General features: G+C 49.7%; 2 protein-coding genes across 2 annotated transcripts in view; both read right to left on the bottom strand.

Moving 5' to 3' along the window:
- Positions 1 to 1831, bottom strand: part of LOC309399803 (uncharacterized protein) — a 45826-nt gene extending 43995 nt beyond the window's left edge. Inside the window, 1 exon segment of the mRNA XM_081967915.1 lies at positions 1648 to 1831. The gene's annotated coding sequence lies outside the window, so the exon portion shown is untranslated.
- Positions 1832 to 5168: 3337 nt separating this feature from the next.
- Positions 5169 to 13267, bottom strand: part of PCNX3 (pecanex 3) — a 49247-nt gene continuing 41148 nt past the window's right edge. The window contains exons 30-35 of the mRNA XM_081968492.1: positions 11927 to 12074; positions 10573 to 10803; positions 9487 to 9761; positions 7359 to 7552; positions 6583 to 6995; positions 5169 to 5797 (exon numbers count right to left, since the gene is read on the bottom strand). Of these exons, the coding sequence (XP_081824618.1) occupies positions 5600 to 5797; positions 6583 to 6995; positions 7359 to 7552; positions 9487 to 9761; positions 10573 to 10803; positions 11927 to 12074 (1459 nt within the window). The 3' untranslated portion in view covers positions 5169 to 5599. The remainder of the gene's footprint in view (positions 5798 to 6582; positions 6996 to 7358; positions 7553 to 9486; positions 9762 to 10572; positions 10804 to 11926; positions 12075 to 13267) is intronic.

Genomic DNA, 13267 nt, shown 5'->3' with positions numbered 1-13267 from the left:
TTTCAAGGGGAGGGGGGGCACGTTTTACGACCCAACCCATCCTGATGTTTCCATCACTAGCCTCCCCGTTGCAGCCAGGCGCCCGCTAAGTAGTTTTTTTTCCCCTCCAGGCACCTCTGGCAGAAAAAGCCATTGTTTCCCAAAGGGGCTCCCCGTCTTCCTCCAACCAGATGCCCTGCAGATGTGCTGGCTTTGAACCGTTCTTTGCATCTCCAGCCAGATGACCCACGGATGGGAATCGGAGTCCGTGTCCAGAGGCCAAGGACGGGCTGTCTTCCCTTCCTTCCTTCCTTCCATCCATCCACCCACCTCTCCCTTTCCCAGGGGGGAAAGAGAAGATGCCTTCGCTCAACATCTGGATCGCATCTTGGGGCTGACACACAACACACACACACCGCAGGTTGGGGGGAGGGGAACGGCTCTCCGAGAAGCCAACTTTGCAGGGTCGGTGTTTAAAAATGCAGGCAATGAGTGGAAGAGAAACCCACGTTTCTTTCTTTCTCCCACCTTCCTTCCTTCTCTCCCTCCCTCCTTCCTTCCCTCCTTCTCTCCTTCCTTCTCTCCCTTCCTTCCTTCTCTCCCTCCCTTTCTTCTCTTCCTTCCTTCCCTTTCTTCCTTCTCTCCCTCCCTCCTTCTCTCCCTTCTCTTCCTCCCTTTCTTCCTTCCTTTCTTCTCTTCCTTCCTTCCCTTTCTTCCTTCTCTTCCTTCCTTCTCTCCTTCCTTCCTTCTCTCCCTCCCTCCTTCTCTCCCTTCTCTTCCTTCCTCCCTTCCTTCTCTCCCTCCCTTCCTTCCTTTCTTCTCTTCCTTCCTTCCCTCCTTTCTTCCTTCTCTCCTTCCTTCCGTCCTTTCTTTCCCCTACCATCCTAGAAACCCGGGTGACCTCCATTTCTTCCCCAAACCAATCCCTTGGTAAGCCAAAGGCTTTCCAAGCAAGGAAGCGCACTCTGCACTCTGCACATGCTCCGGTGTAGCAGGAGCCAAGCAGGGGGGAATCGGGTTTTTTTTTTTTTTTTGCTCTTTTTGAGCACACAATAGCAGCGGAGAAGACGGCGGGCAACCCTCCGGGGCCGCGCGCGCGCGCGCGCGCCTGCAAGAAAGCCCAAAGCCGGGAGCGCGTGCAATCCTCGGGCTCCCGGCTTCCTCGCGGGGGCGCGCCCGTACATATGCGCGTGCCCGACGGTCCCGAGCAGCAGCAGCAGCAGAAGCGGCGGCGGCTGTCACGTTGCAAGAAGCCTCTCTCTCTTTTCGCGATACGGTGGGGAAAGCGGGGCAAGGGCGCGCGCGCCCGCCCGCCCGGTGCTCGTGCCCGCCCTCCCCGCGTCTTGCACGGACGGACGTCTGAATGGGGAGGCGGGGGGGGGGGGCTCTCCCGGATATGTTTTTTTCTTTTTGCAAAAACCGAATGAAGCAATTAATTTTTTTTGCAAAAATTCTAAAAGCAATTTTTTTTGCAAAAAACAATAAAGCAATTTTTTTTTTGGTGCAAATAACGTCCCCGGTCTTTCTTTTCTTTCTCCCTCCCCATCTCCGGTCCGGGTTCCAAATCTGGGCGCCGCCTCTGCCCTCCTCCGCCTTCCCCGATGCAACGTGCAGACAAGATGCGTGTCCGGGCTTGGAAAGGCGCCTTGGGTTTCTTTTCAGGCTTACCTTATTGCGGACCGGCACGCTTTTAGCTCTTTGGAGCGGGGCGCTGCCTTCCTTCCTGCCGCCGCCGCTTCTGCTTCTCTCTTGCCCCGCGTGGACTCTCGGCGTCCGCTCCCTGCGGCCCAGGCGGTGGCGCCGCCCTCTCCTTCCTCCTCCGATCGGGGGCGGGGAGACCCAGGATGGGGGGGGGAGGAAGCGGGAGGGAGGGAGGGAGGAGGCGCAGTGAAAAGCGAGGAAATCTGGGTTTCCTGATGGGCGGGGGGAGGGTGGAGGGAAGGAAGAGCTGCAAAGGGCTTCTGAACATGTGCAGAGCGCCTGGTGGGACAGACGGACACACACACACACACCAGCGCTCCTTTTGCAACCCTAACCCTGCAAAACGCAGGTCCGCAGGACTAAGGTTTCCCACCCGACTCTCTTTGGGGTCCTCGGTTTGCAACGGTTTCGTTTAAGGACCGACGTTGCCAGAACGGCGCCCGCAAAAAGCGGCTTGGGATGGTTTCGTACCTACGGATTGTTGGTTCGCAGCGCCCCCGTGCGGTCCCTTGATCAAAATGCAGGCACTTGTAAACTTGATTCATAGCTATGACGGTCGCAGTGCCCCTCCGGAGAGGCGGCGCAGGGCAGAGCGAGGAAATCTGGGTTTTCTGATTGGGGGGAGGAAGGAAGAGCTGCAAGGCAAAGGCCTTCTGAACATGTGCAGAGTGCCTGGTGGGACCTCCCTGGTGGGCCTGCAGGAGAGCAGAACGAAAGGTTTCCCATCTGCCTCTCTTGGTGGTCCGAGGACAGGTGGTCCTCGCTTTACAACGGTTTCGTTCAGGGACCAAAGTTGCCAGAACGGCACTGCAAAAAGAGGCTTGGGATGGTTTCACACCTTGCGGCGTCCTCCCCCCTCCCCCCCTCCCCGTGCTGAAAATTCAGACGCTTGGAAACTTGATTCGTAGCTATGACGGTCGCAGTGTCCCGTGATCCCCTTTTGGGGTCTTCCAGAAGTCAGGTTTACTTAACAACCATGCTACTAACTTAACCCTGGGAGCGATTCTCTTAACGACTGCGGCAACTGGAGGCTTTCAAGAAGAGATTGGACTGCCATTTGTCAGAAATGATGCAGGGTCCCCTGGTTGGGTAAGGGGGGGGGGTTGGACTAGATGACCTATAAGGTCCCTTTCCAACTCTTATTATTAAGGTGGGTTGCAAAACCGGGGCAAAACTCAACTCAGCCACCGTCTCGCTTAGCAACGGAAGTCAACGGGGAAGCCCGATTTGACTTCACAATCCTGTTAACTAAGTTAAAACAACTAAGTCATTCGCTTAACCATCGGGGGGGCGGGGGCAAGGTCGTAAAATGGGGAAAACCCACTTAACAACTCTCACTTAGCAACGGTGGGCCTGAATGTTGGTCGTAAGTGCAGGACTACCTGCAGATTGGGTTTTTTCTTTAAGTGGGGTGGGGGGGAAACACTTGTTTTGTGCAACATTGAATGTGCCTTTGAGGGGGGTGAACTTGCACCCGCTTTAATGGGAAACTTAGTGGATGTTGCATCAATTGTCTGCGTCTTCTTAATCATCGGAGCAGTAGTTTAAAAGGCCCCCCTCCATTCTTTTAATATTGCTTAAGTGAAATCTTGGAAGGAAGACAAGGGGGTGAAAATCTTTGGGACCCTGGCATTTAAAGAGCCCAAAGAGAATCTAATTTGAAGTCTGAGTATACTTAAAGATAGATTAGATTAGATTCGATTTGATTAGAATAAGAGAATGAATAGAAGAACGGAATAGAATAGAATAACCGAATGAATAACAATGAATAACAGAATAGAATGTATTTAAAATAGAATATAGAAAATAAACATAAAATATGGAGAACAGAATAGAATAATTGAATGAGTAACAATGAGTAACAGAATAGAATGTATTTAAAATAGAATAGAATATAGAAAATAAATATAAAATATGGAGAACAGAATAACCGAATGAATATCAATGAATAACATAATAGAATGTATTTAGAATAGAATAGAATATAGAAAATAAATATAAACTATGGACAACAGAAGAATAGAATGAGCAAATGAATAACAAAGAATAAGAATAGAATGTATAGAAAATAGAATATAGAAAATAAATATAAACGATGGAGAACAGAAGAATAGAATAAGCGAATGAATAACAGAATAGAACAGGTGTATATAAAATAGCATAGAATGCAGAAAATAAATATAAGCTATGGAGAACAGAAGAATAGCATAAGCGAATGAATAAGAATAGAATGTATATAAAATAGAATAGAATATAGAAAATAAATATAAAATATGGAGAATAGAAGAATAGAATAAGCGAATGAATAACAATGAATAAGAATAGAATATATATAATATTGAATAGAATGTAGAAAATAAATATTCAAAATGGAGAATAGAATAGAATAACAGAATGAGAGTAGAATCGAATAACGGAGTCGGAAGGGACCTTGGAGGTCTTCTAGTCCAGCTCCCTGCTCAAGCAGGAGACCCTATATACCATTTCAGATAAATGCTGTCTAGTCTCTTCTTAAAAACCTCCAGTTATCTCCCACTTAAGTGGGCCAGCCAGCTCCTTTCTCCCTCCCCCCCCCCCCAAAAAAAAGCTTGGAAATATGAAGTTTTTATCTCCGGGTGAAATTAAAATTTCAGATTTGTTGCCCTTTGCTTGACCGTAAAGCTGGATGGAAAGAATCTAGGAAGAAAGCCAGAAAACCTTAAAGAGAAGTAACTGGACTTTGTTTTTTCTTTGAAGAGGTTTCGCTTCTCATCCAAGCAGCTTCTTCAGCTCTGAGTCAGAACTGAAGAAGCTTCTTGGATGAGAAGCGAAACGTCTTCAATGAAAAAAAAAAACCAATTGCCTCTGGAAAAAGCACCTTTGGGTCCTGGATGATGGAGCATTTCCATAGACCTTAAGAGAAATGAGACAATAAACACCCCAACCTATCAAAAAAGAACCAGGGGACGCGGTGGCTCAGTGCCTGAGCTTGTCGATCAGAAAGGTCGGCAGTTCGGCGGTTCGAATCCCTAGCGCCGCCGCGTAAAGGAGTGAGCTCCTGTTAACTTGTCCCAGCTTCTGCCAACTTAGCAGTTCGAAAGCACGTAAAAAATGCAAGTAGGAAAATAGGGACCACCTTTGGTGGGAAGGGAACAGCGTTTCGTGCGCCTTCGGCGTTGAGTCATGCCGGCCACATGACCCCGGAGACATCTTCGGACAGTGCTGGCTCTTCGGCTTTGAAATGGAGAAGAGCACTGCCCCCTAGAGTCGGGAACGACTAGCACAGATATGCGAGGGGAACCTTTACCTTTCCAATTTTCTGCAAAGATACCCCAACAAGTCTTGCGTCTTTCCCCGCTTTTCTCCAAATCCTGAACGTCGAAGTTTGTCGGCTGCTGTGAGATTTCCCCCCCCCCTTTCCCGCGTTTTTTCATTTTCCCACCAACCCCCCAACTCTATGATTCTGAGAGGGGGAAACACGGGGCGGAAAAAAACGAAAACAAAACGAAAAGAATTATTATCGTTATTATTAACCCCGAGGGACGACAAAGAGCGGGGGGGAGGGAGGGGGAATGAGGGGCGGGGGCAGCCTTGAGCATCGCCCAGTGAATGACAGAGTGCATGAGCAAGGCGGGTCCTTGTGATTTGGGGGGGGGGGGGGGGGAAAGCCTGCCCCTGCAGGCGAGTGGAAGATATTTGGGGGAGATGGTAGAAGAAGAAGAAAGGAAGTGCAAATGGAAGAAATTGCAGGCAAGGCTAAAACAGCCTATATTGCTTGTCCTTGGTCTAGCAGACAAAAACATTGGGTCAGGTTGGGTTGTGTGAATGAACAGAAGAGCCGGGAGTGATGGGTGACCAGGCGGAGAAGCCAGGAAGAGTCAAACGGGACCAGCCCGTAGTTCTATAGGACGTCAAGAGTGTGCGCCCCCCCCCTTCTAATTCAATATTGATGATCCAGGAGGGGTTGGCCGGCCGCGGGACTGTCTTCGTCTTCTCGTTGCCGGCCCCATTCCGCCACCAGAGGGTCGGACTCGGGGAGCACAGAGTCTTCTTGAGGGGCGGCGGAGGGGGGTTCCAGAGGCAGCTGTGGGCTAGGGGTGCTGGTGGCAGCCTCGGGGACTGGTCCTGGAGCGGGAGCCTGCGGGAGAAAGGGAGAAAAGGCGTGAACGTTATATATGTGTGGACGGCAGCGAGATTTCGCGCAAAAAAACGGAAGGGCGCTTTTAATTCCCGGAACGGATGAAGGGCTGCAGAAGTTGGCGGGAGTTTAACGGTGATGGCTAAACCGACTTGCTTTGATTAAAGAAAACAAAAACAAAAAGAAACCGTGAGCCAGTCAGGATCGAACTGCTGGCAGTTGGCAGAATTAAGTCTGCAATACTGCATTCTAAGCACTGTGCCACCACAGGAACAGAATAGAATAAAATAGAATAGAATAGGATTCAGAATAGAAGAGAATAGAATACAGAATAGAATAAAATAGGATTCAGAATAGAACAGAATAGGATTCAGAATAGAATAAAATAGGATTCAGAATAGAATAGAAGACAGAATAGAATAGGATTCAGAATCTTATTCTATTCTGAATCCTATTCTATTCTGTATTCTGTTCTGTTCTGCAGTATATAAGTCTATAGAATGGAATGGAATAGCAATAGCAATTAGACTTGTATACCGCTTTCTAGTGCTTTATAGCCCCCTCTGAGTGGGTTACAGAGCCAGCCTCTTGCCCCCAACAATCAGGGTCCTCATTTTACAGACAGAAGGCCGGAAGGCTTAGTTCAACCAGGACCCTGTCAGGATCGAACTCTTGGCAGTGGTCAGCATTAGCCTGCCATACTGCCTTCTGACCACTGCGCCACCATGGCGCTTAGCCACTGATCGTTCAATGATGGGCAATGTGCATAATCAAACACTACCTACCTCCAATGGTTTAGGGCTCCCTCCAATGGTGAGTGTCCCCAAGGCGGCAACAGCGTTAGTCGCTACAGAAGAGCTGTCCTTTGTGTGTGGGGGCGGAGTCCCGGGCGGGAATTCGCTCTCGCTGCCCCCTAACCCGTTCAGTCCTTTGCGGGTGGGCAGGCTCCACTTGCTGCAGAGACCCTCGTAGACAAAAGGGGAGAGAGTCCCGAGGCTGGGGTGGAGGGGCAGAGGGGTACGTCCGGCGCCCTCAGCCACGGAAGCCGAGGAGCTGGCGCAGGAAAGCTGGCTTCCGAGGAAATGGGGGCCTGGAGGCCACGAGGCGGCGGGGGTTGGCGGGGGGCGTCCGTCGGTCTGGCTTAGCTGGGGCTGGACCAGCCAGCTCTGGCTCGGAGGAGGAAGGCTGGGATCGGATTCTGTGGAGAGAACAAGGCAAGGAAGTCAGGCGAGTCTGGGGACGGAGATGACAGCTGCTCTTTAAAAATTAAAATCAATCGACTTGATTTAAATCAAATCCACCCTGGCCTCCAACGTTGCCGACTTTAAGACCGGTGGACTTCAATACCCAGAGTTCCCCCAGCCAGCAGTCCACAAGGTTGGACAGCCCTGCTTTAAATCAGGCCTCAAGTGCTCCACCCCAACCTGGCTCCCCAATTCTTCCTTCCAATCACCTTCAGGAAGTGAGGGGAGCCGAATGTCAACTCTGAAGCATTCCTGGGAATTAATTAGGGCATCCGTTGGAATCCTGACACAGGCGACCTTCCGGAAAGTTTTCTTACCTGCCTGAGATTGGGCACCCGTGGGCCCCGGCTCGGTGGGGTTCGCAGCCGCCGGCCCGGCGTTGTGAGCCGTGCTCCCGGGGACCTGTGCGCTGTGCCCGGGGGGGTTATTGCTGAGAGACGAGCCCCCACCACAGTCTGAATCTTCGATGTTGCCTCCGCTGTTGCAGCCGGCTCCGCAGCCTTTTTGCAACCTGCAAGGCAAAAGAGGACATAGAACATAGAAGAACAGAGTTGGAAGGGACCTTGGAGGTCATCTAGTCCAACCCCCGCTCAGGCAGGAAACCCTATATACCATCTCAGACAGATGGCTGTCCAATCTCTTAAAAGCTTCCGGTGATGGAAGTATACCAATAACTTCTGGAGGCAAGTTGTTCCACTGATTAATTGTTAAATTCCTCCTTATTTCTACGTTGCTTCTCTCCTTGTTTAGTTTCCATCCGTTGCTTCTTGTCCTGCCTTTAGGTGCTTTGCAGACTAGGTGGACCCCTTCTTATTTGTGGCAACACCTCAAATATTGGAAGACTGCTATCATGTCACACCCTAGTCCTTCTTTTCCCTAGACTAGACATACCCAATTCCTGCAACCGTTCTTCATACGTTTTAGCCTCCTGCCCCCTTGTTATCATGACTCTTCTTTGCATTCTTTCTAGGGTCTCAAACATCTTTTTTGTATCAACTAGAGATACCCAATTCATCATCTACCATCTAGATGATATCATCCATCAACTAAACATGCTCAATTCGAGCATCCGTTCTTCTTACGTTTTAGCCCCCAGTCCCCTCATCATCCCGGTCGCTCTTCTCTGCAACTCTTTCCAGAGTCTCAACATCTTTTTTATAGTGTGGGGACCAAAACTGGATGCAGGATCCCAACTGCAGCCATACTAAGGCTTTGTAAAGTGGCGGAAAAGGGGTGGCATGTCCTTAGGAGCGCCCCAGTTGCAGGCAGGCACCCCTCAAACCGTTGCAAAAGACCTACGCTGTGAGGATGGGCCTTTACAGCCCCTTCTCACCTCTCCTGCCACAAGTCAAAGACAGAGGTTTTCCCAGCCCTTCCATGGAAGGAAATGGGGAGACCAGTCAATCAATCAGAATAGAGCTGGAAGGGACCTTGGAGGTCATCCAGTCCAGGAGTCCCCAACCTTTCGGACCTCAGGGACCGCTAAATTCATAATTTTAAATCCCGCGGACCACTAATTTGACCTGCCTAATGACCGGCTGGATGGGTGTGGCCAGGCGGTCATGTGACTGGGTGGGCGTGACCAGCTTAATGTCACTCGTGTCAAGGGGCGCCTCGCCAGCCTCTACTCGCCCCTCCCCTCCCAGCCACTCCTCGCGTGCACACCTGGGCTCTTTAGGGCCACAACAGGAAGACGTTGCTGGAGCTAAGCAGCCCCCTGGAGAAAGAGTTGGCAAAAGAGCTCAGTTCATATTGGATCTGGCCGAGATGGAGGCTCAGCAGAAGCACCTCCCTGAGGACTAGGAGCATGGGCTTTCCAAGCAAAGGGGAGACCTGTGGGAGTGCAAGGCCAGGTACCGGCGCCTGGAGGCTCAACGGGCTGAGATGGTCAGCCAGTTCCAGGCCGTGATGCAGTCCCACTGGAACGAGGCCCTCCGGCTCTTCGCCACCAGTGGCGCTTCCCTCCAGCCTTCGCCCAAAGCCCCACACCAGGAGGCTGAAGCAGACCCCAAGTCAGAATGTCTCCCCCACTCTGACCCCCACAAAAAGACCCCAAAGGGGGAGACTCTCTGCAGCAACACAAGCGTCCATTGCATGTATTCATCCCAGGGGGCTGTAGTTTGATTTAGCGCAATATAAAAAAGGCAAATAATTTTTCTGCCGACCACCAAAACTTTCTCACTTTCTCTTCTAGTCCAACCACCTGCTCAAGCGGAAGTCAAGGCTCGCTCAAGAAGTCGTCAGATGGGACCCCAACATTTTGCAAAGCTTCTGCCACACCCCAAACCCTGCCTCACTAATTTTGACAGGCCAATGTGGAGCGGACCTGCTGCTGGGCCTGTTCTTTTTCCTTCCTGCAGGAGCAAAACCGGCAATCCTCGCCCACAACTGAACCTGGGAGAAGAGGAGTCGATCCTTCCCTGCACCCCCAATTCCCAGCCTCACCTCTCCCAGCTCCGAATGAACCAGGCGGAGATGTTGTGCAAGCTAACGGGGCCGCCCCAGAGCGAGCGCAGCTGCGGGTGGCTGCTGGCGTAAGACGTGGTCAGCGGGGAAACGTAGATGGGGTAACCGATGGGCTGGTCGCAGGAGGAGTTGATCATGTTGCGCAGCGCCTGCTTGGCATTCTGGATGCTGCCACGTTCCGGGTTCCGATTCCGGAGGAAGACCAGCTCCTGCTGCTGTCCGGCCCATAAGCCTCGCACGCATTCCCTGTTCACCTGGGCCAGAGAACAGGAGGAAAGATTAGGTTAGATTAGATTAGATTGGATTGGATTGGATTGGATTGGATTGGATTGGATTGGATTGGATTGGATTGGATTGGATTGGATAGATAGATAGATAGATAGATAGATAGATAGATAGATAGATAGATAGATAGATAGATATAGATAGATGATGGATGATTGGATGGATAAATATATGAGATAGGAGAGATAGGTAGAAGACATAGAGAGAGAGAGAGATGATAGATAGATATATAATAGATATAGATAGATGTTGGATGGATGGATGGATAGATAAACATATGAGATAGGAGAGATTGGTAGAAGACATAGATAGGTAGGTAGGTAGGTAGGTAGGTAGGTAGGTAGGTAGGTAGATAGAAAGATAAATAGATTGATAGAAAAATATATACATAGATAATATAGATAATATAGATAGATAATAGATAAAGATAGATGATGGATATAGATGATAGATAGATAGAGATAGATAGATAGATAGAGATAGATAGATAGATAGATAGATAGATAGATAGATAGATAGATAGATAGATAGATAGATATAGATGATGGATGAATGGATGGATAAATATGTGAGATAGGAGAGATTGGTAGAAGACATAGATGGATAGATAAGTAAGTAGGTAGGTAGGTAGATAGAAAGATAAATAGATTGATAGGAAAATATATACATAAATATTAGATATAGATAATAGATATTGATGGATGGATGGATGGATGGATAGATAGATTGATTGATTGAAAAGCGTCCTTGGCAATCACTGCCAATCTCTGTCTGCTCTACCTTGATGACCCGAAAGCCCAGGTATCTCTTGTTGAGCATGATGATCTTGTATTCGTCGCTGGCGTCGTCCATCACGTGGCGAAGGGCCAGCAGGGCGGGCGTGTTGGTGAGGATGGCGCTGCGCCAGGCGGGATCCCCCTCGTGGGAAATCACCATTTTCTCCTTGTTGGACTTGATGGCGTCGTACAACACCGCCAGGTCGTCATATTCATCCGGGGAGGTGAAGTGGTCCTTGCGAAGGAGGAAGGGAGGTGTCACATCAATGGGAAGGGAGTGGGGGTGGGGGAGAGAAAGGCCCACCCCTCCATCTCCGGGGAAGAGCATCCCCCCCATTCCCAGAATTCCCCAATTTGCAGCATTTCTCGATCGGCAGACTTCAACTCCCAGAATCCTCAGCGGTGCCCCTGCATAACTCTCACTCTCACACTCACCCACCCCCCTCCCTCCCTCTCTCTCTCTCTCTCTCACACACACACACAGCATTCCTTTCTTTTTCTTCCATTCAATTGTGTCACATTCTCCTGGATCACTCCCAGCTTGTCTTCTTGACAATTTTTTTTCTGAAGGGTTTTGCCATTGCCTCTTTCCTAGGGTTGAGAGAGTGGCTGGCCCAAGGCTACACATTTGGCTTTGTGCTCCTAGTGGTTGGCCCAAAATCACCCAGCCGGCTTTCATGCCTAAGGCGGGACTAGAACTCACTGTCACTTGGTGACTGGACCAAAGTCATCCAGTTGAGTTTAATGCCTAAGAATTCACTGTCTGCTGGTGATTGGCTCAAAGTTACTCAGCTGGCTTTCATACCTAAGGCAGGACTAGAATTCACCCTCTCCTGGTGACTGGACCAAAGTCATCCAGTTGAGTTTAATGCCTAAGGCAGGACTAGAATTCACCCTCCCCTGGTGATTGGACCAAAGTTACTCAGCTGGCTTTCATGCCTAAGGTGGGGACTAGAATTCACCCTCTCCTGGTGATTGGCTCAAAGTGACCCAGCTGGCTTTCATGCCTAAGACGGGACTAGAACTCACCGTCTCCTGATGACTGTCCCAAAGTTACCCAATAGCTTTCATGCCTAAAGGAGAACTAGAATTCACCGTCCCCTGGTGATATCTCCAAAGATAGCCAATTGGCTTTCATGCCTAAGGCGGCACTAGAATTCACTTTCTCCTAGAAATGGCCCAAGGTCACCCAGCTGGCTTTGTGCCCAAACCAGAACTAGAACTCACGGCCTCCCATTTTCTAGCCAGTTATCTTCACCGACTCTCTCAAGCATTTCTACTCCCCCCCCCCCTCAAAAACCAAGGCAACTGAGGGAGGGGCTTTGCAGTAAAAAGAATCGGGAAAGGGCCGGATTTACCTGGTGCAGCTTCAGAGACATGCGCACGCCAGGCGCCACCACCTGGTGCAAAAGATCCATATCGGCAAAGACCCATTCGTCCCGGGGCGACGTGATGCGGAAGTCGCCCTTGAACAGGGCATGCAAACCGTAAAGGAAAGGCTCCAGGCTATCGAAAGAGACAAGGCGGGTCACGTTTAGCCTCCGACTTCACCAAGACCCTTGGTGCTCTCTGAGCTTGGAGGTTGTCCTCCAGACGTTTCATGACCCAACTAGGGAACGTTGCTAAGTTAAGTAAGCTCCCCGTTAGGAGAGCGAGTGTGCAGAGAAGCGTAAGGAGAGTGGTATGGAAGAACAGGCACAAACCAGCATACAGGGACAGCGAATAGTATAAAATATAGTAGTCTACTATGTGGAAATATAGAAGTATTCAATTTACAGTCCAAGTCATACACGGTTCAGTCAGTCCGTTATCAATGTTCTCAGTTAAGGAATGATCCTTCGAACACAGTCCAGTATCAAATAATCGGTTTAGGCTAACAGTAACAAAAACACAGTAACTCACGATACATCCACCGATCAGCGTCTAACAAACAGGGAGCTAACAGTCATTCTGGCTCCCTCTTATGGCTGCTTGAGGTAACAGCAACCAATCACATTAGAGCAGTACTTAAAGAAACAGTACTACCATCCTGGTTTATATATTGCTAACCCAACTGCTGGCTTACATTCCTAACAAACATCATCAGAGCTAGAAGGGAGTGCAGTTTGCAGAAGGGAGGAGGAGGAAGAGGAGGAGGAGAAGGAGAAGGAGAAAAAAGAAGAGGAAGAGGAAGGAGGAGCAGAGTACAACAATAACAATAACAACAACTGTGGGTCCTTGATACTCTCTGAACTCTCTGCCAGTGATTTTCCTGCAGACATTTCATGACCCAGCTAGGTAACATCATCAGAGCTAGAAGGGAGGGAAGTTTGCAGAAGGGAGGAGGAGGAGAAGAACAAGGAGAAGGAGAAGAAGCACTACTACTACTACTACTACTACTACTACTACTTCTACTACTGTGGGGTCCTTGGTGGTTTTCCTGCAGACGTTTCATTACCAATGTACTCATCCTCCATGATGGGGGAGGGAGAAGAAAGAGCAAATCCCACTTCCCCCTCAAAACTGATAGTGTTACCTAGAGGGGTCATGAAACGTCTGCGGGGAAAACCGCCAAGCTCAGACAGCACCAAAACCAGTTCCATCCTTGAGGGGCCAATATTCTCCATGGGGGGGTCCTTGCTGCTCTCAAATGAGTTTCCCTTCAGGCATTTCACGACCACGCTAGGTAACATCATCAGGGTTAGAATGGAATCGAGCCG

Source organism: Natrix helvetica, assembly GCF_964273705.1.
Source record: "Natrix helvetica genome assembly, chromosome: 16".
Classification (NCBI taxonomy): Eukaryota; Metazoa; Chordata; class Lepidosauria; order Squamata; family Natricidae; genus Natrix; species Natrix helvetica.
The sequence above is the reverse complement of the archived record's forward strand: the minus strand, read 5'-3'. Positions and strand labels throughout refer to the sequence as shown.